We start from the raw sequence: 25399 nt of genomic DNA on the forward strand, positions 1-25399 counted from the left end.
GTTGGCGGAGCAGGAGGCGGGGAGCGACTTCCGGGCGGCGGAGCGGGTGGGGTGCGGAGTGGGGAGGACCCTGCGCGGGCGGCTCCCGCCTCCCGCTCTTCCTCCGCCGCTCCTCTTCCTCCTCCCCTCTACCTCAATTATTCATCCTTGCCGGCGCCGCCCCACGCGGACTCCGGTCTGGATGTGGGCCGCCCCCTGGGAAGGGAGGGGGCCGAGGCGGGGAGAGCATCCCGGGTCACCCTCGCGTGGCTTCCTCGGAGGCGTGGGGCCCAACCACATGCTTGCTGTCTCTGGCCTCCCCTTGGACCCTATTTCTCTTTGATTGCCCCCGCCCTTTCCTCTCCCTTCCATTGATCTCTTGCGGTACCTCCGGCGATTTGGGTCTTGCAATGCCCCAAAAGGGTGAAAGGCCGGGGTCTGCGAATAAAAGGGCAGGAGTGGGAGCAGCTGCTTGGGCACCTGCCATAACCTTTAGCAGTCACTCCCATTCCAAAGCCACTTCCTAGTTCCCCGCGTTCACTTATTGTTTCATCCCCTCCTTTGATCTTGAGAGGTCTCTTTTTTCATTGTCTTTTTCAAGCTGAGAAACTGCAGTTCGGAGTTGCGGTCTCTTGTTCACTCTTCCTTCTTTCAGGAACCGCGTTCATCTGGCCACTAGCCCGGTTAGGGAAGGCAGGGGGAAGGGATGGGAGGGAACCCCTGGGGAGAAAGAGCAAGTGCAAACTGCTACCTCCACCACCGCTGGAGGCCACGTTTTCTAGGATGTCCGGATGAGGTGAGGGTGCAGAAAGATAGAACTGACGACTTCTGAGGGAGCAGCCACTGCAGAATGTCAGCTGAGGAGCTGTGTGGCTAGGTCAGGACTTAGCAAGAAGACTTGGCACCCAAAGTGGAGCAAGGATCACAAAACAGCAGCCTGGAACTAGAGACCAGAGAGAAATAAACATGGTCTATAAGCAGAGGTGGGGGTCCCTAATGTGCCTGGGTACTCCTGTGCCACCAGCAGCCTTGGCTTGGGTCAGATGTCTGAGACCTTGTTTATTAAACACTGGAACTGTGTTGTTGTTGTTTTTCATTATTTTAAGCAATGTGGAATCACTAATCATTTTAGTCTCACATTTTATGTGGTTTATATATTCATCCACCCATTTTATAGATGAGGAAACAGAGGCAAAGAAATTCATTCAGTGACTTAAAATTACATCATAAATCCTAGAAACGGATTCAGATGTGGCTCTTGAACAGGCTTTGAAATCTCCAACGCAAGAAGAAGGGGGAGGAGGGAGTAAGTGAGGTGGAAGGACCACCCTGCCTCAGAGTGACAGGGAAGAGAGAGGAGACAGCTGCCCTGGGCTGGGTGGAGCAGCCATCTGCTGCCCTGCAGCCTGCCTTCCCTTTAGTGTCCAGGGACTGTTTCGGTCTCAGTGATGCTTGGGAGGTTGGGGTACCAGCTGTTGCCTAAAGCTAAAAGCAGAGGGGAAGTGTTAGGGGCTAAGGGAGTTTTCAAGGCTGGATTCCAGGCCAGCCGCCCACATTCAGACTGACAGGAGGCTGGCAGGTCTGAATTAGGAAGACCCGTCCCTGTCTGTTTGCCTCCTACAACCCCGGACCTAGAAACCAGTCGAATGCACAGAACCTTGAACAGGATCAGAAGAGTGAGACTGGCTCCAGGGACCCTCTCGTCAGATCCTAGTGGTCACCACTGTCACATGCTTGGATGGGCCTGGCAAAGATAGGATCCCACCTTTGGGCCCAGCTACATGGAAGCCTCCATATAACCCACAACCGGTTTAATCAAAGCAGTAGCAGAAGTCAGGCTGTAGGGTCTGATAGTCTAATGTCAGAAAATAGGGTTTGAGACCCACAGATCCTCCATGATTCCACGGCTGTTGGTTTTTCTTGGCCTCATAGAATAACAAAGTAGAGGATATCACTTGCTTTCCTGCTAAAACTATGGTGAGGACAAATTAATTGGAAATTTTAATAGAGGTAATGTTTCCCATAGAAGCCCCACTGAACATCTGCTGGTGGCCTGCTCTCTGTCCCTCAGAAATGTCTCCCCAGTACTTCAGTTATGAGTGGCATAGCGCCCTGTTCTTTTCCTTCTACACATTGACAAACCAGCAGTTTATCTTCTCATGTTTGTCTGGGATCTTCCCGAGGCCTTGGGAAATTCACCCTGAGACCTTCTAGTGTCCAGTACTGGCTCTGGTGCTCAATAGGTATCCTATGAAAATATGAAGATAGCTTTCTCTACTTTACACAATAAACTTTTAAAGGAAAGGAAAAATAAATAAATAACCATCCAGTGAAACCCAGGCAGTGTGACAAAGACCTGAAATTCCAGCACTTGGGGTAAGAGGTATGGCAACAGAATTGTGAATCCAAACCTTGTTTGGGGTTCATAGTGAGTACCAGACCAGCCCAGGTTGTACATCAAGACCCTGTATCAAAAAAAAAAAGAAAGAAAGAAAGAAAGAAAGAAAGAAAGAAAGAAAGAAAGAGAAAAGCACAACAACTATAAAACCCTCCAGAACATCAGACAAGTTAATGAACAAATCAGTTATGAACTCAGTGACCCAAGTGGCCCGGTTTATAAAGGTGACTTATTCAGACAGAGGATTTGGCTTCTGAACTTCTTAGTGTAGTGCTAGCGGCTCTAAGATGTTTACATTGTTACTAGTTGTTATTTACAAACTAGCCACTGAGAAATGCTGCCTCAAGGCCATTTTTTTTTTTGAAGAAGCAACATTGTCATTCAGGATTGCTATGAAGAGTCGGAGTGACTGGACAAGGTGAAATAACAGGAAGGACTTGACAGAAGATCTAAAGCGTGGGTCAGCTATCGGTTAACCGACCCATCAAGGATACTGTAGAGGAAACTCTGTCCGACCTGGAGATTTATACTGCTGTGTTCTGATGGCATTTGAGGTCAGATATTATTAGTGGAACCAGGGGACAAGGGACTGTGCTTCAGATTCATCTGGGTGGGGCTGGAGACAGTTTGGGCAAAGAGTCTATAGTGGGCCCGAGCCAGGTATTATGAGGAGTTGTGTTTGGCTGGTATGGAGTGAGGTGGACCACACACAGCTGGTCAGAGCTAGACAGGCCCTTTGATACCTAAGCCATTTTGCTAAGCTTCTCTCACTTCACAAATAGAGACACTGGGGCCCAGAGAGACAACTTAAGTGAGCCAGTGGCAAAGGTAAATCTGCTCCTGGAGACATGCTGGTCTCTAAGCTGCGTGGGGAATCATTCTTAGAAATCATTTTTGTCACATTTCCTTCCTTGGCCTCAGGATGCTACTGAATGAGGGCTCTACCCCACCTACTGAACCCTCTGCTCGGGCAATTCCTGATGGTTTTCCTTTAGTCCCTACTTAAATATTTGCACGTGTGCAAGCTATGCATGGGACAATTGATACTACATCGTTTATAGATGGAAATGTCGGGTATGACCCAAATGCTGGTCGTAAATCTGGCTTAAGTCATGGGACTTGTGACAATGCAGCAACCTGGAGCAGTGAATGATCTGTCCTGATATGGAGAAGTCCTCATGGAGGAAAAACAAGTGCAGAAGAGAGGTGAATCTGTGTGAAAAATGGGAAATAACAACCTTTGATTTTATATGTTTATATGAACATTCAGAAAACCTAGGGCTGGTCTGATGGCTGGGGTGTGTGTGGGGTGGGGTAAAGGTATCACCAACAAGTCTGAGTACCTGAGTTCAGTTCCCAGAATCCACGTGGAGGAAGGGGGAAAATGATTCCTGCAAGTTGTCCTCTGACCTCCACATGAGCCATGGACATGCACTCTCCTCCCACATGCACACGAAATACATAAATAAAACTGTAATAAAATTTTGTTTTTAAAAAAGGAACTTTGGAATTACATAGTAAAGATTGCTTTAAGAAGCCTCTGGGAACTCGAGATAAGGATGGAAGGAAAAATGCATTATTTGTCTCTGTATATATTTTTGCAGTCACATGAATGCATTTGCTTGTTAATAAAATATAATTATAATGGGGACAGCTGCTGTGTGAGTCTGGCCGGATGTTATATCACAGGAATAGGCTGTCAATGTGGTCAGATTTTCTAATTATTCAAGAGAAGGCCGAAACCTCAGGTTTACTGTAAAATTTCCTGAATTTTAGACATCAGCTCCAGGTTTCTCCAAACACTTCTCTGATTGGTAAATAAGCCAGTGGGGCATATGTGGCCTGATCTTCGGCCTTAGCCGGGATGACTTCCTGCCCCTGGCCTAGAGCTCTCAGCACTCCAGGTTTTCTTTCTTATGTGGGCAGCTGTAAGCCGAAAAGTGACTCCTTCTGCCTCTCTCAATGCCCTTCAATCCCTGCCCCGTGGGGCTGTGACACTGAGGGCTTTTAACTCAAGATCCAGAATGCAGAGAGAGGCTGTGAACTCTGAGATAATTCCCTCCCCTGGGATGCTGTTGGCATCAAGGCCCCCTTGCCTCCTGCTGTACACCCATCTGTCCCTTGGAAGTGGGGACAGAAGTGAGGCTGACAGCAAGGGGGGTGGAAAGGGCTTCCCATTAGTGCTCACGCCACGGGGTTCTGGTCAATCGTGTGAGGATTAGATCCAAGAGGGGAAACCTGAGACCTGAGAGCCTGTCAGAAAAGAAAAGCCAGCCATGCACACTTGGTGAGTGTTGAGGTAACTCAGCGAATTCCAAATGCTGAGGCTACCAAATTCCAAACCCAGAACAAACAACCTTTAAGGACCATCTTGTTCAGCTCCCTTTGATAGACAGAAAAGTAGATTGCTCCCAGCCCCACTTCTCACCTCAAGCCCTTGTTACCTTTTTCCTGACTATCTGGGTGACCCAGGCTCCTCCCTTGGTTCTCTGTAGAACCCATCTCTTCCTGGGGTCAAATCTCTACCCTCAGTCAGAGAAAGCTCTTAACAAGGAGATATGATCAGACCTCATGTCCACTCTTTTCTACCTCGCTTCGGCTCAGCCTTGCAAATGTCTCCATCCTGCCTTCTCTCTTTTCCTTTATCAGTTTCATCTCTTAACACCTTCCTCTCACTCACCCTGTTCCAGCCACACAGCCTACTTGTTGTTCCTTTTATTTTACCTAAATCGCTTCTGTATTTTGTGCTGAGTCTTGAACATAGGGCCGTGAGCATGCTAGGTGGGTTATGTACCCCTGAGCCACTCCACAGACTTCCTGGTTCTTAACAAGCCCATCTCCCTTTTCTGGGCTTTTGTTCCTGCTCTTTTCCCGGGTTTAAGCCTCTGCCTTTTCTCTAAGATGTGGCCTGTTCAGGGGGGTTTCCCTGTCCTCAGCCACAGCCTCCCTGGTACTGAGATTATAGGTGCACACCATCAGGTCTGGCTTCTCAGGGCATTTTGTTGCTCACCATACTCAAGGCGTTAGCCTTTCTCCTGCCTTAATGTTTCTCTTATTGCTTTTGTTACCACCTGGCTATGATACACATGCAGTTGTTTCTGGTACAGAGTGGAAGGCCTGCATGCTTGTGTTACAACCCATTGAGTCTTCAAGACTTTAGTGGAGCCAGCAGGCTCCAGAAAGAAAGGGCAGAGGCCTGTGATTGCAGTGACAGCCAGTTCCTCAGGTTAACAATCCTAAAGTGTCTTCCTCTTATCGATGCCTTCTTCCTCTCTGTAGGATATGAGAGTCACTCAAATAAACACAAATGTCTTTATTCATTCATTGAATTCTCAATACATCCGCAGGATCAAAAGCTGAATAATAGATACCAGGGGGCACATTAGGAAAGGTTTCTCCTGTCCTGTCCTACAGCTACCAATTCCCTCCCAGAGGCAACCGACGGTACAAGAGTTTCATTTGCTTTGTTTTTCACAGGGTCTCATGAAGCCCAGGATAGCCTCAGAGTCACTATGTAACGTAAGATGACCTTGGACTTCTGATCCTTCTGCTTCTACCTCTTAACTGTGGGAGATTGAATCCAGGTCATGCATGCTGGGCAAGCACTCTACCAATAGAACTCTATCCATCCCACCTTCCCCATTTTAAGAGAGGGTCTCACTGTGCAACCCTGGCTGGCCCAGAACTTGCTATGGAGACCAGACTGGCCTTGAACTCACAGAGAACCCCCTGCCCCTCTCTCCTAAGGGCTGGGATTAAGGTTTTCCCTATTGTCTCTTCAAGTGCTCATTTACCTTCCTCCATACCCACCCAGACTACTTAAAACAGACACTTGCTGTATTCAGTCTGATGTCTGGCCCTCCCCTACATGGCAGCATTTTCAGAGTCTGCTCTGTTCCAGTGCATAGAGTGTATCACTCTCTGCCATGGTATCAAGCATTCCACTTCGTGATGTCCTATAACCCACTTCACCCATTCCCTAAATGATGGACAACTGAGTGGGACAATATGCCAGAAACTTGATGGGCACACCATCTGAGATATCTATTAGAAGAAGTTCCTAGTTATAGGCCTGTTGACCGAATGATATGAATGCTCATGGTTTTGATAGATGCTCTCCGTTGCATTTGCTCCAGTCTTTCCTCTAGACAACGGCATTAGAGAGCTTAGGCCTTTTCAAGGGGGCCACAGTGGGTCTTCCTGTAGCACTGCTGCTGGGAGAATGGACCCTGGTGGGTAGAAAGTTCTCCAGGAGACCCCATGCTGAGAAAGAATGGGCTGAAACCTAGTAACAGAGAGAGAGATTTCACATAGCCAAACCTCCAGGTGGATTTCCTGGCTTTTGTTTGCTCAGTTTTGCTTTGTCTGAAACACAGTGTCACTTTGTGGTCAAAGATAGCTTCAAACCCTTAAGTGATCCTCCTGCCTCGGTCTCTCAAATGCTGGGATTACAGTGTGAGCCACCCTCTGCCCTTGCTTCACCTTTCTTATTATCATCATAGGATTGTACTTTATTATTTTATTTTCCACATGTGGGCATTCTCTCTGCATGTATGTCGGCGTACCGTGTGGGTGTCTGATGCCTGAGGAGGCCAGAGGAGTTCCAAATGATTGTGAGCTGCCATGTAGGTACTGGGGATCAAGCCCAGGCTTCTGACAGAGCAGCCAGTGCTCTCAAGCGCTGAGCATCGCCCCAGCCCCATCCCTTGCTTCACATTTCAGTGACGTTGTAACAGTACAACAAGAAAGAAGGACACATCTATTTTCCTCTCTGTGGCTCTTGTCAAACAAAATAAATAAGTAAAACTAAATAGAGCCTTCCTTCATTAGTTTTGCTTTATTTGTTTTCTTGAAACAGGGTCTCACTATGTAGCCCTATCTGGCCTAGAACTCACTGTGTAGACTAGGCTAGCCCCAAACTCATGCAGTGTCCTCATCTCTGCTTCCCAAGCACAAGGGTTACAGACCAGTACCATTGCACCCACTTCCTTCACCGGTTTTTCTTTCCTATTTTCCCTCCAATATGGTGGCTGGGAATGAATCATGGACCTTGGATCTTGGTTAACACTTGGGAATCCTTGCAAGTGGGTAATCACTCCGCTGTGCTAGATCTCAGCTTCTGCTTCATAGGGTTGTGAGGATCTAGGGACATGGTGATAGAAAGGACTCAGCGGGGTTCCCAAGACCCAGCAGGGGCTCTCTGACTCCTCATCTGCTTGCGCACACCACACTCCCATCAGGGACAAGTCTGTCTTGGCTGGTGATATAGCACAGGCCCTGCTTAAGTGTTCAGTAAGTAATGCTCAGTGGGTATGTCCTCTTGTTAATTCCTCTCTAGCCACCAGGCCCTTTGTTATGGCCTATCCCATTACCCCATTGTCTCCAGCCACACTAGCCTCATCCGAGTTCCCTCCTGCTCTTTTCTGTTTTCTCTTGCTGAAGACTTCTGTTACCCCATCCCTACCCATAACCTCTGCTATGAGTGTGCTATTTCAGGAATATAGCTGGATATGTGTGTATTTCTAAAAAGTCCCATCAGATTTAATGACCAACAATAAATTAACCAGCTTTGATGCTACCTTTGACTGCCATTCACCAGGTGATCCCAATTTTCCTTGCTATCTGGCAATCATAAATGATTATAAATTCTTTTTTTTTTGTTTCGTTCTCTTCAAGACAGAAACTCTGTGTAGCTCTGGCTGTCCTGAAACTCACTCTGTAGACTAGGCTGGCCTCAAACTTACAGAGATCTGCCTGTGTCTCCTCCTGAGTGCTGGGATTAAAGGGCTATGCCTCCACCACCTGGTGCATAAATTCTTTTATTGTGATCTTAATTACTAATATTAATATTAATTCTCAGATCACATATTACACTCATACAGGTGTTCCCAGGGTAACTACAAAGGGGTTAAAGGGATGAAGAGTTCAAAGAGATCTCTCTGGAGGCAAAGGCAGAGAGCAGATATTATTGTGTGTGAATAGAGAGGACAACAGAGCCTCTGGGTAGACACTGATGGAGACATGCAGAACTCAGCACACTTGAGAAGAACAGGGCCAGTCCGGAGAGTTGGAGTTTCAGATATTGGGCAGTTGTATAGATGATCAGATGGAAGGTCGGTTCCAGTGGAATCAAGCCACGGGTACCACTGTATTGAGTTGAAATCCAGGGACAGTTTGGAGTCTCTGCCTATTGGTTCTTACACACACACACACACACACACACACACACACACACACACACACTCACGCACACCACACAGCAGGTGGTCAGATGGCGGGTGGGTGGAATGGTAGCAGTCACCCTCCCAGTGTTAAATGTCCTTTTCTTTATGGAGTTCAGGGAGGGTGCTGTATCCTTCATTCTTCTGGTATATTCAGTACGTCCTCAGCCCTGGTTTTTCTGATACGGTTTTGATACACCCACACACCCATATGTTCTCAGTCTACTTTGTAAGTTTATAGGTGGCACCTTTCTCACTGGAGGAGTACCCGTTGTCACTCTCTGCCTCATAGCTGGCGCTACACAGTGGTGGGGTCCGTGCCTCATGTCTAGAGCTACACAGCACTGGGGTCCCTGCCTCATGTCTTGAGCTATACAGCGGTGGGGTCCGTGCCTCATGGCTGGTGCTTCACAGCAGTGGGGTCCATGCCTCATGGCTGGTGCTTCACAGCGCTGGGCTCTGTGCCTCATGGCTGGTGTTTCACAGCGGTGGGGTCCGTGCCTCGTGTCTAGAGCTACACAGTGGTGGGGTCCGTGCCTCGTGTCTAGAGCTACACAGTGGTGGGGTCCGTGCCTCATGGCTGGTGTTTCACAGTGGTGGGGTCCCTGCCTCGTGTCTAGAGCTACACAGTGGTGGGGTCCGTGCCTCATGGCTGGTGCTTCACAGCAGTGGGGTCCATGCCTCATGGCTGGTGCTTCACAGCGCTGTGCTCCATGCCTCATGGCTGGTGTTTCACAGCAGTAGGGTCCGTGCCTCATGTCTAGAGCTACACAGCACTGGGGTCCGTGCCTCGTGTCTAGAGCTACACAGTGGTGGGGTCCCTGCCTCATGTCTTGAGCTATACAGCGGTGGGGTCCATGCCTCATGACTGGTGCTTCACACATTGGTGGTGTCTATGTAGATAACCAAGATGCAAAGTCATCCTTCCTTTGATACATGCAAGCACAGCCAATGCTGCTTGTAAAATGGAGTCTCCCGGGACAAGGCACAGCCTGAACCCAATCACACAGCTTAGAGCATCATATAGGCCCATCTCCGCACTTATCCTTTGCTTAACTTATTTCTAGTTATTCTTAGATCTCAGCTTAAATGTCACGTTCTCAAGAAGCCTTCCTCCAACCCTAGATTTCATTTAGGACCATCCACACAATCTCACAGGATTGTGAGATTCTGGCTGAGCATTATCACAATTAGGAAATGGTACATGAATAAATGTCTACCACATGATGCTCACAACTGAAAGCCATACAGCCAAGGACTGGGCCTGTTCTGTATACCCCTGGGTCCCTGAGGCCTAGCACAGTGTCAGACTCACAGCCATTGTCCTGAATGCCAATACCCTTTCACAGAGGCTCAATCCACACGTTCCTATCCAAGAGTGAGGACATTTTGACCCCTCCATCCCATTATCACTGCTTGGTTTACCTGTAAGAGTGAAAGGGTGGAGGAGAAAAGGGAAGAGAAGAGGGAGAGAGAAATAACAGGATACTGGGGCTGAGGATGCAGCTCAGCTCAGTTTTAGTGTTTCTCTAGCATGCAAAAGCCTTGGGCTCAATCCCCCGCACTCTGTAAAACTAGGCATGCCTGCAATCCTGGTACTTTGGTGGCGAAGGAAAAATCAGAAGTTCAAGGTTATCCTCTGCTATGAATCAAGGTCAAGCCCAGCTTGGTCTACATAAGACCCTATTCCTAAACAAAGCAACAAACTGGGTCCTTCATTCCCTCCATGAGTCTTAGGTCATAGACATGCTCAGTCATTCATCAGACCTTTCTGGAGCCCACTCTGAGTCCTCAGTCCCTGAGAGGAAGTCCCTAAAATCCATGTCTTACACAGTTTCTGTCCTGGTGAGAATACCAAATACAGGAGGGAAAAAAGGCCTAGTCCAAAACAGGGAAAGTGGATGAGACCAGAAGCGAGACCCAAACCTGCTGAGAGTTGATCTGGGGGAGGGGGGGGCAGTCAGGATCTTGTGTCCTCAAGGGGACACTAAACACAACTGGATAAGGAAACAGGGCATTCCAGATGAGGCACAGCCTGAGAAAGGGCAGTGGGAGGCACCTTTGAGGACCTGGACTCAAGAAGAGTGGAGGAAGATGTGGAAAGACAGGGACAAGGAGGCCACACTGAGGGATGTCTTAGCCCCTGTTCTATTGCTGTGAAGAGGCACCATGACCAAGGTAACTCTTATAAAAAAAAAAAAGCTCACAGTTTCAGAGGCTTAGTCCATTATCATCATGGCAGGGATCATGATGGCATGCAGGCTGGCACGGTGCTGGAAAAGGAACTGAGAGTTCTACATCCTGATCCATGACCAGTGGAAAAAGAGAGACTGACTCGGCCTAGCATGGGCTTTTGAAACCTCAAAGGACACTCCAGTGACACACTTCCCCCAACAAGGCCACACCTCCTAATCTTTCTAATCCTTTCAAAGAATGCTATTCCCTGGTGATAAGACATTCAAATATATGAGCCTATGGCGCTGTTCCTATTCAAGGGACCCTTCACTTCCTACAATCCACAACAGAAAGCAGCTTAGAGGCCTGCCCGCAAGAGAGCAGTAAATACAACACTTACTTACTTACATTGCCGTCACCAACGGCAAGCCACAGAAGATGGACATTATGTGGACTGGCGAGGTGGCTCAGATGGCAACGGTGCTTGCTGCACAAGACCTGAGTTCCATCCCCAGATCCCATGTGAAGGTGGATCTGAGCTGGACATCCTGATGCAGACCTACGATCTCAACTCTGCAATGTTACCCAAGAAGCCAAGAGGGGAGGAGGGCCCTAAGTGCTAACCCTGTTGAAGTTGTCGAGTGAGTTCAAGGCTGGCCTGAGCTACTTAGTTAGACCTAGCCTCAAAGTACAAAGCTAGAGCTCAGTGGTAGAGTGCTTACTCGGCATGTAGCTTTCGGTCCTGCGGGGAACACGGGTCTGCTCTAACCATAGAATTTCACATGAATAAATTTAGGATTGAGGTAGTAGTACAAATTTGCTCCCAGAGCCTGGATATTCTGGACTTGTACTCTTTGGGGGGTCGTTTAAAATGTTTCAAGTCAAACCACAGAGCCATCTGTTGCCTGGTGAAAATATGGGCTTGGGGAATTGAAGACAGGCCCCCACCTGGTGTCCCCATCTGGCTGCATGACCTCACGAGGATCTTGTCCTCTTTCCTGACCCTAATGTCCTCATCTGCCCAATGGGAATCATATTTCTGCACTATCCAGGGACGTGGGAGGATGAAGCGAGGGCACAGGAGGATCCCATGAATGGAAAGGATTATGCTCTGGGTCATGGGAGGAGAGGGATGGAGGCCTCCATTCCACCTTCCAAGCTCACAAAGGAAATCGAAGGAGGAGCTGGGGACCACCCAGGCCAGGAGGCAGCCCATATTCAGGACAAGAGCAGGGGTGTGGGCACCTGGACTAGCCACCCAAGTTGTCTGGAGCACTGGGACATTGATATAGTACTTGGCTGTACTCTCCACTCCCTGTGCAGCTGCAGCTGGTCCCCTCTTCAAGAGCTAGGCATAGCTGGTCCCCTCTTCAAGACCTCCCTCCCATAACAACACACTCACCCTCTCAGCCTACCATCCCACCAGAGTCAGAGGGTCTCTCCCAGGCAGACCCCACCATGCCCACCCTTGCTAAAAACCTTCCACAGTTTCTTGTCAATCATTCCCTTCATCAGTAGAGCCTGGTGGGCTCCGCCTCTTCCTGTCTCCACCCCAGCATCTCAGCACAGGGTTAGGAGCCTAGCCTTGTGAATAAGCTGTCTTGGTTACAACTCTGGTTCATTACCTCACTTGTTAATTAGATGTAGTGATATTTCATTTATATTTTAATAAATGAAGAATTCTGGCCAATGACTTAACAGAACAAAGCCAGGTGGGAAATTTGAACAGAGAGAGAGAGAGAGAGAGAGAGAGAGAGAGAGAGAGAGAGCGAGAGAGCTTCTCTGTTATAATAGCAGTAGATGGGTCCTCTAGGGTAGACTAGAAAGTGAGGGGAGAGCCATGGAGAGTTTTAAAGCATTAAGGAGATGGGAGGGCATACATAGAAGTCAGTATAACTATGGTCTCAGCCAGAGGCACAGATGGTGGCTTCATCTGCCTAATGCTTAGGGGACTCCATCTGTAAGTTAGATGCATTGACCTCCCTGCTTCACCTCATCCAAAAAGACAAGCCTCCAAGCCCCAAGCTGATGGCTAAAGCTAGGAAGGAAGGCTTATCCTCTGAGAGGTTGCAGCAGCCTGTGGGCCAAGGACAGTTGTGGGTGAGGTCACTGAATACATCAAAATAGCAGGAAAAGACTCCTGGGGATGGGCAGAGCACGGTTTCTACTGGCTGCAGTCCCCAAACACCAAGACCCAAGAGCCATACCCCTAAACTGATGTGGTTAAAATGTGGACAGATCCAAACATGATCAGGTGGAATTCTTTAGATTAAGAAAGAACAAAAGAAGGCTGGTGGCGCAGTGGTCACACACACCTTTAATCCCAGTATTCAGGCAGAGACAGGAAGATCTCTGAGTTTGAGGCCTGCCTGGCATACAGAGAAAGTTCCAGGACAGCCAGGGCTACACAGAGAAACCCTGTCTCAAAAACAACAACAAAAAGAAAAGAAAAAAAAAAGGAGGAGGAACAAGGGTCACCCTCCTAGAGCTTAAATTGCCTCTGTAATATACCAGCCATGTGACCACCCAGCCTGGACTTACCTACTGGCCTCCTGGGCTGGCCCTGCCACAATCATTGGCTGAGCGTGGCTGCACCACACATGTTCTTGGTCTAGACCAAACCTAGTTGTCACCTCAAAAGGAATAAACAGTTTATCCTGAGCCACCAATCTGAAAGCTCATGGTCCCAAACGCAGACTCAGCTGACCTCAGATGTCTGCTCCACCGTGAAGAGAAGCTACGCAAGTTATTTTGTTGTTTTTGTTTGTTTCTGAGACGGGATCTCACAGTGTTGGCCTGGCTGGCCTGGGAAACTACGTAAACCAGGATGACCTTGAACTCACAGAAATGCCTCTGCCTCCCAAGTACTGAACTAGAAGGCACGAACCACCAAGCCCAGCTCAGCCCAAGTTACATGAGCTCTTACTAGTCACAGAACAAAACAAAGGCAAAATTCAACCCATTTATCAAATACGTTTGTGGGGACTACAGTTAGATGAAGCATAGCAAGACGGGGAAAACTGTTATGGGCTTTAGACGCTAACATCTTTAGTATTCGGTTGGCGGGGGATCTAGTGGTCCATTTAAAATATATTCCACAGGTGGGCAATGAAAGATTAGTAAGGAGAATAAAGACAGCATGATGGAATTCAGCTCTGAATCTGCAATATTCCAACTCTCCACAACCAGAGGTTGGATCAACCAGCCTTGTAGAATTGTTCAGATCCGTGTGACTTCTCTCGGGTAACTTCCACCCACAGTCTCCATTTCAAGAAGCTCAGAAAGGGAGGTGTTTAAAGAGAGATAAAAACTATGATGCGGTAAAGAGCAGAGGTGGGGACTCGCAGAAAGCTAAAGGGGCACCTGAGATGTGGAGACATGTCATGGCTGTGCAGGAGCCAAGGCATGGGAGGAAATTAAAGCCGGCTAATGGTAACCATGTGCAAGTGTCCTGAGGAGCCCTCCATCGGTCACGACTCCCCTGCTAGCCCTTGGCCCAGCGGCCCTTCACTCTCTGAATGGATGCAACAGCTCAACATGAGGAACATCACTGGCAACCCCACAGAGGAGTAAAGACACTGGGGACGCCATCACTCATCCTCCCTCCTCTTCCTAGAGCTTCGTTTCTGCAGGCCACACCTGGTACTCACCACTGATTGCATCAGCGAGCAGAGACAAGTCACAGGTCTGGGCAGCAGGGAGTGCAGGAGATGCCCCGTGAGGGCCTTATGGATTAGGGTACAGCATCTACACTCTTTTCTCCAGTCATATATTTCCAGTGCCTCCTTCACCTCTCTGACCCCATCTCCTACCTTCCTTTCTCACCCATTGTGCTCCACTCACATTAAAGCCTCGCAGTTCTCCAACCGGGCAAATGCTCACCTCAGGGTCTTTTCACTCTCTGCATCCTCTGCCTGCAACGCTGTTTCTCCTCACCCAGAGAGCCACACCACTCACTCACTCCCTCACCTCCCCTATACTTCTGTTCTAACACCCCCTCCTCAGAGAAGCCCTCCCTGACTGTGAAGCACGGTTACTATAAACTCAGAGGGAAACCTGAAGGTTTGAAAATCAAAACAGCCAGCCACTGGCCCTTACCTCGACCTCAGTCTGAAATGGCGATCCTGCCTCCAGGAATCTCAGAATGTGACTGAGAGCTATCTCCTCCCGTTTTATAATCCTCTCTAGTGCTAGGATTAAAGGCGTGTACCACTGGGATTAAAGGCATGCGCCACCCAGTGTCTAAAGCAAACTAGTGTGGCCACTGGGATTAAAATTGTGCTTTATGAGGCAGAAGCAGGCAGATCTCTGTGAGTTCGAGGCCAGTCTAGTCTACAAGAGCTAGTTCTAGGACAAGCACCAAAGCTACAGAGAAACCTTGTCTTGAAAAACCAAAAATAGTCAGGCAGCGGTGGTGCACGCCTTTAATCTCAGCACTTGGGAGGCAGAGGCAGGTGGATTTCTGTGAGTTTGAGGCCAGCCTGGTCTACAAAAGCTAGTTCCAGGACAGGCTCAAAGGCTACAGAGAAATCCTGTTTCAAAAAACTAAAAAAAAAAAAAAAAAAACAACAAAAAAAAAAAGAATAATAATAATAGTGTGTTATTGCGGCCTGGTCTGGAAGGCCGGTCAGTGTGGCTGTTTTACTCTCTGAACTCCAGGCAAGCTTTATTTATTAAAATAAAAATGAAATTCCACTGCATGACTGCTTTATCCCAATGACTCCTGCATCACTCCCTCTCCCCTTTGCACTGCTGGGGCACCTAACAAGATTTACCTGCACTTGACACAGGATACATTGTTTGTTTCCCTCTTGTCCACTTCCTCCCTCAGCCTGAAAGCAGGCACCATACCTGCCTTTGCTCATAGTAGACTCAGGAATCACTGAGCCTGAGAAATTGCTACATTTTTAGGGAAATATCAGAGGTGTCCCAGAGTCCACAATCAGTTCATTTTTACTCTTGGAGATGATCGTAACCTCCTTTCCAGTGTCCAGTAACCAGATGTAGCCTCTAAGGGATGATCAGAGCCAAGAAACTGTTACCACAGGGCCTACCCTAATTCTCCTAATTCTCTCCAGGCAGGCCCACCTGGCAGGGGTCAGAGGTGTCAGCCTGTCTGGTCATCCTCGGCCCCAAGGTGGAGAGACCCAGGGCTGGGGTCCAGGCCCCAGGGATTCCTGGAAAGGCTCATTTCTCCTTTGGCAAATATCCCCACTTCCCTCACAGGGCTTGTGCCTGCATTTCTGAACCAGAAGGTGTTTACACAAAACATCCTGGGTTTGGCGACAAATTCACCCTCCATGAGGAATCTTAATGAAGCTTCCGCCTTCCCCACACCAGGCAGCTGCAGAGTAAACTGGCTCAGTCTCTGGGAATTGAAGGCAAAGTCAGGCAAAGTGGAGGTGCTTCTGGGCTCCAGGAGCCACAGCTTGAGAATGTTCAAAGACAGCTGTGTGGTGGAGACCAGAGCGTACCCCTGACCCAGATCTGTCTGACATGCCCTCCTCCCAGCCGCAGCCTGCAGCCGTAAGCTAAACAGTAATGATCCCGTCTATACAAACGTGGCCATGAGATTCAAGTGAGGTAGAGTATGAAAGGCCTAAGTTTCCAGGAGTCAATAAGGGAGACTAAAAAGTGAACAGCAGAGCTGGCCCAAAGGGCTGGGGCGGGGGTGACTCAGTGAGTAAGAATGCTCACTTTGAAAGAATGAGGATCTGGGTTCGAATCCCAAGCACCTACATAAAAATCCAGCCCCAGATGTGTGGGCTTGTTACCTCAGCATTGGGTAGATCCAGAGAACTCACTGGCTAGCCAGCCTAGCCCAAAAATGAGCTTGTGGTTGAAAGAGAGTTCCTGTTTCAAGACAGTAAGATGGAGAATGACAGGAAGACACCTAACACCCTACTCTGGGCTTCCGCAACGGGCACAGGTACCCCCACGTTTACATGTGTGCACCACATACACAACACGTACACCCACACAAAAGAAAAAGAGCTGAGATACAGTTCAGTTGTAGAGCTGAGCTTGTGAGAGGCACTGCATCAGTTCCGGAAAAGCAAAAGGGCACCGGGTTTCACCTTCGAGCCCCCAGCTTTGCAACTGTACAATAAGAGGTTGGAGGACCCTCTCTGGTTTTGCTGAGGAGCCAGCCCCCTACCTCCTCGGGGAGGACTTGGAGCCTAATTCATGCTTCAGCTCTTACCCTGGACAGTTTTAAGCTCCTTCTGTGGGTCTCACATTGGCTTCAACAAACACAGCGGCCAGATGAAGTTTTAAACGATTACCGTTTCCTTTCCATCTGTCGGAGAGAGGGGGACGGGGGGAATTGCTATCACCCATTATTTACAAACTGGAAGCCGAAAGCATCACCAGTTAAATAGAAGTCTCTCTGCCACACTCGGTTTCTTGGTGTCGTTAAACGGGACTTAGGATTTCTGTGTCTCCAAAGCCCTTATCTCTAACATCCATAATATGTAAATTATTTTGCCATCAGTGTTCGTTGTTTCCCACTGTGATGACGTTCCTAGAGTCGGGATGTTTTATTCGTCGGGATGTTTATGCGTTCTCAACACCCAACCTGGCACAAGGTGGATGCTCAAGAACCCTTTAAAGGGAAAGGAGAGGAAAGAAGCAGAGCACTGCGCTGCTCCGTCAGAGACTTAAGGGGGCGCTCCTGTCCCCCTCCCAAAGCTAAACCCGCCCCTCTGGCGCCCCGCTGCTGCGCCTGCGCCACCACTCAAAGGTAGTGCTCTTTTCACCGCGCAGGCGCGCCGGAAGTCCTCAGCACGGCGCGTGCGCAGAAGGAGCAGAGTGGCGTTGAGACGGTGTGGGAGCTGTCTTCGAACTGCGTATGGCCATGCTGTCTCCCGAAGCGGAGCGGGTGCTGCGGTACCTGGTCGAAGTGGAGGAGCTGGCCGAGGCGGTGCTGTCGGACAAGCGGCAGGTGAGAGAGGCGGCGGCGGCTAGCTCCGTACGCAAGCGCGCGGGGTACCGGAGCGAGCGCCTCCTCTGCGCTGGGCAGTGGCCTTCCTTTCACCCTGCCCCTACCGCTCCCCCGGATCCTTACCCTCTGCATACGGCTTCCCCGACACCGATTGCCAAACGCAATCCTGATCCCCATCCTGAACTAGGTTGCCTAGACCCGAGCGGCATTTCGCTGGGCAGTAGGGTGACGTCGCGGGGGTGCGGGTGGGGGAGTGTTGGAGGGCCACATAGACCCGAAAGAGGGGCTTGGCTCTGGTTCTAAGCTAAGTGGTGAGTCTCTAAACGGTGTTCGTGCTGGAGAATGTTATCTTTGGATTTTGATTGATTGATTGGTAGGTTGGTTTAAACTTTAGAGGGTCTCATGCATCTTGGGACTGGCCTCGAACAATCCGTGGCCTGCCCTTGTCAGCCTCCTGAGTTCTGGGATTATAGACATGCACGAGATTTAGGTTTTAAAAGTTTTCTCTGGCTGCTTCCTTAGCGTGCAAAGAACCATTTAAAACACTGGTTCTCAACCTTCCTAATTCTGCGACCCTTTAACACAATTTCTCATGTTGTGGTGACCCCCCAACCATAAAATTATTTTTGTTGCTTCTTTGTAACTGCAATTTTGCTGTTGTTATTAATTGTAAGATAAATATCTGTGTTTCCCAATGGTCTTAGGCAACCCCTGTGAAAGGGTAGTTCGAGCCCAAGGATCAAGACCCAAAGGTTGAGAATCACTTATTTAGTTATCCAGATGAGCTGGATTTGGACCACATGGTAGAGAAGTCATGGGGTGAGAAATATACTTTGGCAATGGCCTCCGAAGGCTGTTGTAATTACTCCTTGTGGTCTATGGTGGCCCACAAGCAGCAGGATTCCTGTGTACCCCAGCCCCAGAGTCACCTCCTGAGTCGCTGTCATGGTGGTATCCTTCCATAGCTGTTTCAGTTCAGTATGGTTGACTGTCTGGTGAGACTGCATAATTACCTACAATAGCCTGTCAATAATCACTGTCCAGAGGAAACACTCAATCCCTGGTGGGCCCGGGTGCATGCTCAAGTTTGAATGGATGATACAAATGATTCCTAATTGGTAAACTTTTTCCACGCACCTGCTCCAGAGGAAGGAGGCTCCTGTACAAGCTGAGGAGCTGGCAGCTGAGTGGGTGAAGAAGCACATTCTCACTTGAGTCTGTTCTTGATAGGCAAGGCATTGGGAGTTAGCCAGGAATGATACCTTGTCTCTTCAGGTCGGAGCAGGAGGCAGCTGAGTTCTACCTGCTTCTGTTTTCAGATTGTGGACTTGGACACCAAGAGGAATCAGAACCGAGAAGGCCTGAGGGCCTTACAGAAGGAACTGAGCGTCTCTGGTAAGTTGTGGCATCCTCACTGAAGCCCTGGAAACTGGTTCAGTTCTCTTCTGAAGGCCTTTATTTCCCGGGTAGAGACCAGGCAGGAGGCTGGGACTGTGTGACTCAGCCTCATAGGAAACTCAAACAGCTTGTGGAGAAGAGCAAGCAAACGTTGCAGGTCAGACATATGCTGTGACTCAGGATTTTAGCTGCTCACTTCAGTGACAGGCCGTTAGCTTATCACTCATTGATGGCAGATACTGAGTGCTCGCTCACAGCACATAAAAGCAGTAATAGTTCTGCCCTTATGTTCCACATGAGGAAAGGCAGCATAAACACGTAGCTAAAAATTGTGAGAAAGCCAAAGATGGAGTTGGCCATGAGTGGGTGTTGAGACTGTCTAGGAGGGAGGACAGGTGGCTGTGACTGTGACGATGTGAGCAAGCAGGGGACAACATGAGGCAGTTCTAGAAAGATGGGCGGCATTTGGGCCATAATGAAGAGCACTGGCTGCTTGTCTCACCAGAGTAAAACCCAGAGTTGTCCTGCAGAACTCCACATGACCCAGCCCCACACAAACTCCACCCTATCAGCCCCTACTCTCCCGCCTACTCCTTGACTCACTGGGCTCTTGGTTGTTCCTAAAACCAAAGCACTGCCGATTCCGGCTGTTGCCGTTCCTCTGCCTGACTCTGTCTTCCCAGATGTCTAGGGGTGATGTCCTCCCTTTCCTCAGTTCTCTGCCTGGATGTCAGAGCTGCAAAGAGGTCTCATACCTCTCTGATGTTTCCCATCACTCTTAAACAGATTATTCTTTATAGTAGTTCTTAGTGGTATGTGGGAAAACAGCTTGTTTAATTCCCCACCTTTTGCTCTGAGTTCCACAAGGGCAGGGACTTGTCTTGTTCTGCTATGTTCTTAGCATCTAAACAATACCTGACAGTCGGTGCTTCAAAAAGAAGAAACAAAACATGTTGAAGAAATGTCTGTTTGTTATTTCAGAAGATGTGATGGTTTGCTTTGGGAACATGTTCATCAAAATGCCTCATCCTAAGACGAAGGAAATGATCCAGAGAGGTAAGCTGTCCTGGGGACAGTCAAGGACATGCTGCCTTCCGCTCCCACAGCCATGTCCCAGCACTGAGAGTCATGCTTTGGCAGTCTGAGAGGCAGCTGTGCTGTGGAGTTGTAAATGGACATCTACTCAGCACAGTTGGGAAACTGAGATAAACAGTATGTCTAGCATTATTGTTTGCTAGTGAGAAGTCAGTTGAGTTGCAAAAATTTGACAAATGGGGCTTAAAATCCCGTTCTGTTTTCCTCATTAAAAATTTGTCCAAAGGAAGGAAAGAAAACCGAGAGTGCTAGTGAGATGGCTCAGCAGGTGAATGTGCCCAATGATGCCCGGAGTTCACTTCAGGGCCCGTATGGTAGGAGGAGGAACCAACTCCAACTGACCCCTGTGCTCCAGCCACGTTCATACATTCACACAAAATAGTCAGCAACAACAAAAACAGCTTCCAAGATGCTCGACAGTGGCCCCGTAGCATAGTCCCCTGATCATTTAGCGTCTCTGTAGTGTTACAGGCTTTATAGATGTATACCAGGCTGGGGAAAGGCGAAGGGCTTATTTCTAAAGAAAGAAAGGCCTTTGCTTTCTGTTTTAAAGTAAAGTCACTCTGCCAAAACCTTATCGGTCAAGGCCATCCACAGCTGTAAAGGGGCTGGATATGTGAGTGTTTGCTTGAACGCGCGTGTGTGTGTGTGTGTGTGTGTGTGTTACACTGGGTATGTACGTGCAGATGTCAGAACAGGATGTCTTCCTTTATTGTTCAACACCTTACTGTCTTGAAGTGGGCTCTCCCAACCTCTTAGGCTAGACTGGTTGGCCAGCAAGCTCTCGGGATCTGCACGTCTCCGTCCTCCAGGGCTGCTGGGTTACAGGCATGTTCAGCCATGCCCTGCTGTTTTGTTTGTTTATTTGTTTGGGTGGGGGTGGCACAGTTTGAGACAGGGTTTCTCTGTGTAACAATCTGGACAGTCCTGGAACTCACTTTGTAGCTCAAGCTGGCCTTGAACTCAGAGATCTGCCTGCCTCTGTCTCCCGAGAACTGGAATTTGTGTGCCACCACCGCCCAGCTCATGCCTGGCCTTTAACATGGGCACTGCAGATTCAAACTCTGCCTTCGCACTTGGCGAGCAAGCCCTGACTGACTGAGCCATCTGCCCAGCTCCTGAATAAGCTGTCGAGTTTCGTGTCCCTGCAGTTGAGATGGCTCATGTTAAGAGCGCTGGCTGCTCTTTCAGAGGTCCCAGGCTCAGTTCCAGTCACCTACGTAGTGGCTCACAACTGGTGTGACTTCAATTCCAGGGGATCCAACACTCTGTTTTGGCCTCTGTGGGCACCAGGCATCCCATGGTGCACAGACATAGATACAAGCTAAACACCCACACACAATAATAGTAATACATTTTTAAAGTTATTTTTAAGATTTAAGGGTTACTGTGCTTGGGTAATGGGCTAGAGACTATGCAGTTGAAAATTGGGTCACTGCCTGAGTTCAGGGTTTGGGTCCTGTTGACCCACAAATGTTGTCTGGTATTTATGGGGGTTCTAGGAAGTCACCAGGTTTCCTCCAAATCAATTTAGACTGAACAAGTTCATAAAACACTTTCTTATTTACAGTGAGAAAAACCATTACCAAGGCAGTCAAGACTTCCTCATTGGAAAATGAGGCTAGGCAGTGGGCTCATTGAGTAGACTGTCCCTCTTGGCAGTGGATTGGTCGAGCTTTGATGGGTCCCTGTGCTGTCATACCGCCATTTCTCAGGTGCAGTCTGTGGTGATGGTAGCTGGCTTCCTGTCCCTCATGGCTGACCATATCCAGGTTATGCTAGAACAGTAGGCTCTCCCATTGGCTACTTAGGTCACATTTTCACAGGGCCTTGATGGAACTTGGGTTGTAAAGTTTCTTGACCATTCACCAACCAGCCATCTAGCATACTTTGAATAAGTCTGAGTGCCAGGCCTTATTCTGGGTCAGCTCGGGCACTTGGGCAGATAAGATAGTGTCCCTCTGGTGTTCAGCCCTTTCTCAGCTGGTCCTTGAGATCACCTTTTCCTTCCTGTGTGCTACAAGCCTTGGCTTTCAAGTGTGTTAGGTGGATAGTGGGGGCCCTCTCTGTAATATAATCTTGTCCTGTCTGCCTGCTGCACTTTTTTCAGATCAGGAGCACCTGGATAAAGAAATAGAAAGACTCCGGAATCAACTGAAAGTGAAAGTCAACCGCCTCTTTGAGGCCCAAGGTATTGGCCTGCAGAGGTGGGAAGCCTCTCAGCAGGGCAGGGGGCAGTGGGGCAGTGGGCCGTGGTTGTCTGCAGCTGCTCAGAGCTAGGACACGGAGGCTTGTGGGGCTTATCCCTTTTCAGGCACCGGGAGCTGCTGGGGGTGATCTGGCAGTGTGGGCACCTTGCATAGCTAGGACAGGAGAAACTCAGAAGGCTTCAGTCAGAAGTCAGAGCTGAAATTTGGGTAAACTTAAGCACATCAGATTGCAGGTCTGTGTGCAGATCATGACTCTGCTGGTTCTTGGCCAGGAGCAGTGTTGACTTGTATCAGCCTGTGTACTGCAGAATCTGAGGCCCAGCCCTGCACTCTCGGGCCGAGTTGGCAGTGTTAATGCAGTGTTAGCTACTTTCCTGGGCCTGGCTCCAGAGTCAGCAGTAGGTTGGGCAGCAGGGGCCCAATTTGATCATGACTATCTTCTCCTTACAGGAAAGCCGGAGCTGAAGGGCTTTAACCTGAACCCCCTCAACCAGGATGAGCTTAAAGCCCTCAAGGTCATTTTGAAAGGATGAGACTCAAAACAGCAGGATGGGGCACCCGTGGCTCGGCCCCTGCAGCCTTGAGACCGCAAGGACAGGATTGTCTCTTTAAGGGGTTGGCATCAGGAATGTGGCTTCTGTACCAAATCTTTTTCTGTACTGCGTGGCTGCTTTGTGACAAGAGAGAACCCCTAGCCTGTTCTGCGTGCTTGGCCTGGCTATCAGAGCTTGGTGGACACAAGACCTATTGACAGACCTGGCAGCCATCTGTAGGTGTGTGGGGTGAGAATGCTGCAGCCGGCACTTCCCAACAGTAGCCTGCTGTTTAGATGGGCCTGGCAAGGGGTGGAGGGAGAGGGCGGACTGGGGGCTTCATTTCAGCTTTCTGCATGGAGAGGCATTTTCAGGCAGTGTGTGTGACGGTGAAATAAAACGGGAGACTGACAGTTGGCTCCTGTGTGAAGCCCCACACCAGCTGCAGGGCAGACACATTTCCCCAGTGCTCCAGTCCTGTTCCTTTTCCTGCTGGCTTTCCGTAGTAGGTGCTGTCAATCACCCTGTGTGGTTGCTCTGTAGATGGGAGACCTTACAGAGTACTGGCCTAGGGCAGGCAAGCCGTGTCCTTTCTAGTGTGACTCAACATGGAGCATCATTTGCGGCCTCTGATAGCAGGGCTGGGCCGGATGGCCTGACTTCACAGGGTGAGTGTGGTGTGAGAGCAAGACTGGCATCTGTTCCCTGAGGTTCAATAAATATTAACTGAGCAAACCACAGTTCTGAGTTGTCAGCTCCCTCAGTTCTTCACCGGGGACCCAGCCCTTTCATTAGAGGGCTACTTAAGAAAGGAGGTGGCTCTTGCCTTGAAGTGCATGGCATCAAGAATAGACAGGTAGAGGCCACTGTCTTCCTCTGCTGCATTTTGGTCCATAGTTACATCAGGAACAAGCTGGTTTCTTCCAAGAGGAAGGGCTGGAGAGGTGGCTCTGGGTTAAGAGCACTTGCCATTCTTTCAGAAGACCAAGTTCAGTTCTCAGCGCCACATGGTGGCTTCAAACCATCCATAACTCCAGGTCTAGGGGATTTGATACCTTCTAACTTCCACAGGTACGTGTACACACAAGTACATTCAAGCAAAACACTCAAATACTAGTATTTAAAAATTAACTAGTCAGGTATGGTGGCACATATCTTTAATCCCAGCACTCGGAAGCAGAGACAGTACAGCCAGAGCGGTGCAGAGAGACCCTGTCTCAAAAAAAAAAAAAAAAAAAAAAAAAAAAACCTAAAAATTAGAATTAAACTAAACACTTTAAATATTGATGATGTCTTCGGGGAATATTTAAAAACCTGTGTTGATAAAGAAAAATAACCTAATGTAAGGCAAATTTGGCCCGTGTTGCTGTGCTGTTCTTTGGTTTTATAGATGTTCCTGTGATAGACCCAGCCCAGGCTGCATGTCTGCGCTGGGGTCTGCTTAGAAGACCACAGCTTCAGAGAGCAAGTGCTGGCTTAGCCCAGGCTGATGGAGGTTCTTGAACCGTGAAGTGGGCCGAGCAAAGCAAGGGCTGAGCAGTGTGTGGCCTACTGACTATAGATGCTGTGTAGTCCCCTCAGGACAAACTGCCAGGCCAAAGGAAGGATGTTACTGTATCCAACCGTTTCATGAGCTTCGAACCTTATAATACAAACCCAGCAGATCCACTTTGATGGCAACCACCTGGTAGGTCTGCCTGACACAGTTTCTCTCCTGAAATACTGCTTCTGCCTGCTTGCCAAAGAGCTTGTCAGTCCTGTATTCTGGAAGTGAGAACCTAGAGCCCATGTCCGGGGCTGTGGGTTTGGGAAACCCCTGGGCTCTGGAAGCAGTAGGTCCAGGGTGGCTCAGCTCTAGCCTCCCAAAGCCAGTTGGTTTACTTCTTGCTTTGCTGGTGTTTCTTTCCCAGACTTTCCTTCAGGCTTTAGGTATTTAGGTTTGTGTTTCTAGGTAAAAACACTGCCCAGAAGGTAGGTAGAGCTACCTCACCCCTCCCTCCCCGAGTCCCCTTCTCTATGGAGCAAGTTGCCTCCCAGCTCAGGCTCACTGCCATCTAGACCAGGAGGAGGCCTTTGAGCAGAGCAAGTGCCTGACTCCATGTGACCTTGCCTGTCAGCTGTAGCCTCCCTTTCCTAAATCGCAAAGCCTCAAATGAGTGGTGGGATTTCCCAGAGCCCCAGGCTAAGCAGTGTTGCCTTCCCAGATCTCTTTCCACCTGAGACACAGGAAGCTTTAGTTCTGTGATTTTCACATGGCCTGGTTCTTGTGAGTCGGGGCAATGCAAAGGACAGGGTATATTTAAGGCTTGACACCCTCCTAGGCTTCCAATGGGCAATCTAAAATCATTTACTTTACAAGCATAGCTTAAAGACAAGTTTCCTAGCCCAACGGACCCTTCACCGTGACCAAAGAGACATCAAAATGCCAGTGGCATCCAGAACCAGGC

The 25399-nt window shown here is 49.0% G+C and overlaps 1 protein-coding gene across 1 annotated transcript; it reads left to right on the plus strand.

The window, feature by feature from the left end:
* Positions 1-17555: 17555 nt before the first annotated feature.
* Pdrg1 (p53 and DNA damage regulated 1) lies at positions 17556-23692 on the plus strand. The gene is made up of 5 exons (XM_048445571.3): positions 17556-17716; positions 19036-19111; positions 20096-20170; positions 22320-22400; positions 22870-23692. The coding sequence occupies exons 1-5, from the start codon at positions 17624-17626 to the stop codon at positions 22950-22952; spliced, it is 408 nt and encodes a 135-aa protein (XP_048301528.1). The 5' UTR covers positions 17556-17623; the 3' UTR covers positions 22953-23692.
* The last annotated feature ends 1707 nt before the right edge of the window (positions 23693-25399 follow it).

This window comes from Myodes glareolus, chromosome 10 (genome assembly GCF_982192425.1).
Source record: "Myodes glareolus chromosome 10, mMyoGla1.1, whole genome shotgun sequence".
NCBI classification, from domain to species: Eukaryota; Metazoa; Chordata; class Mammalia; order Rodentia; family Cricetidae; genus Myodes; species Myodes glareolus.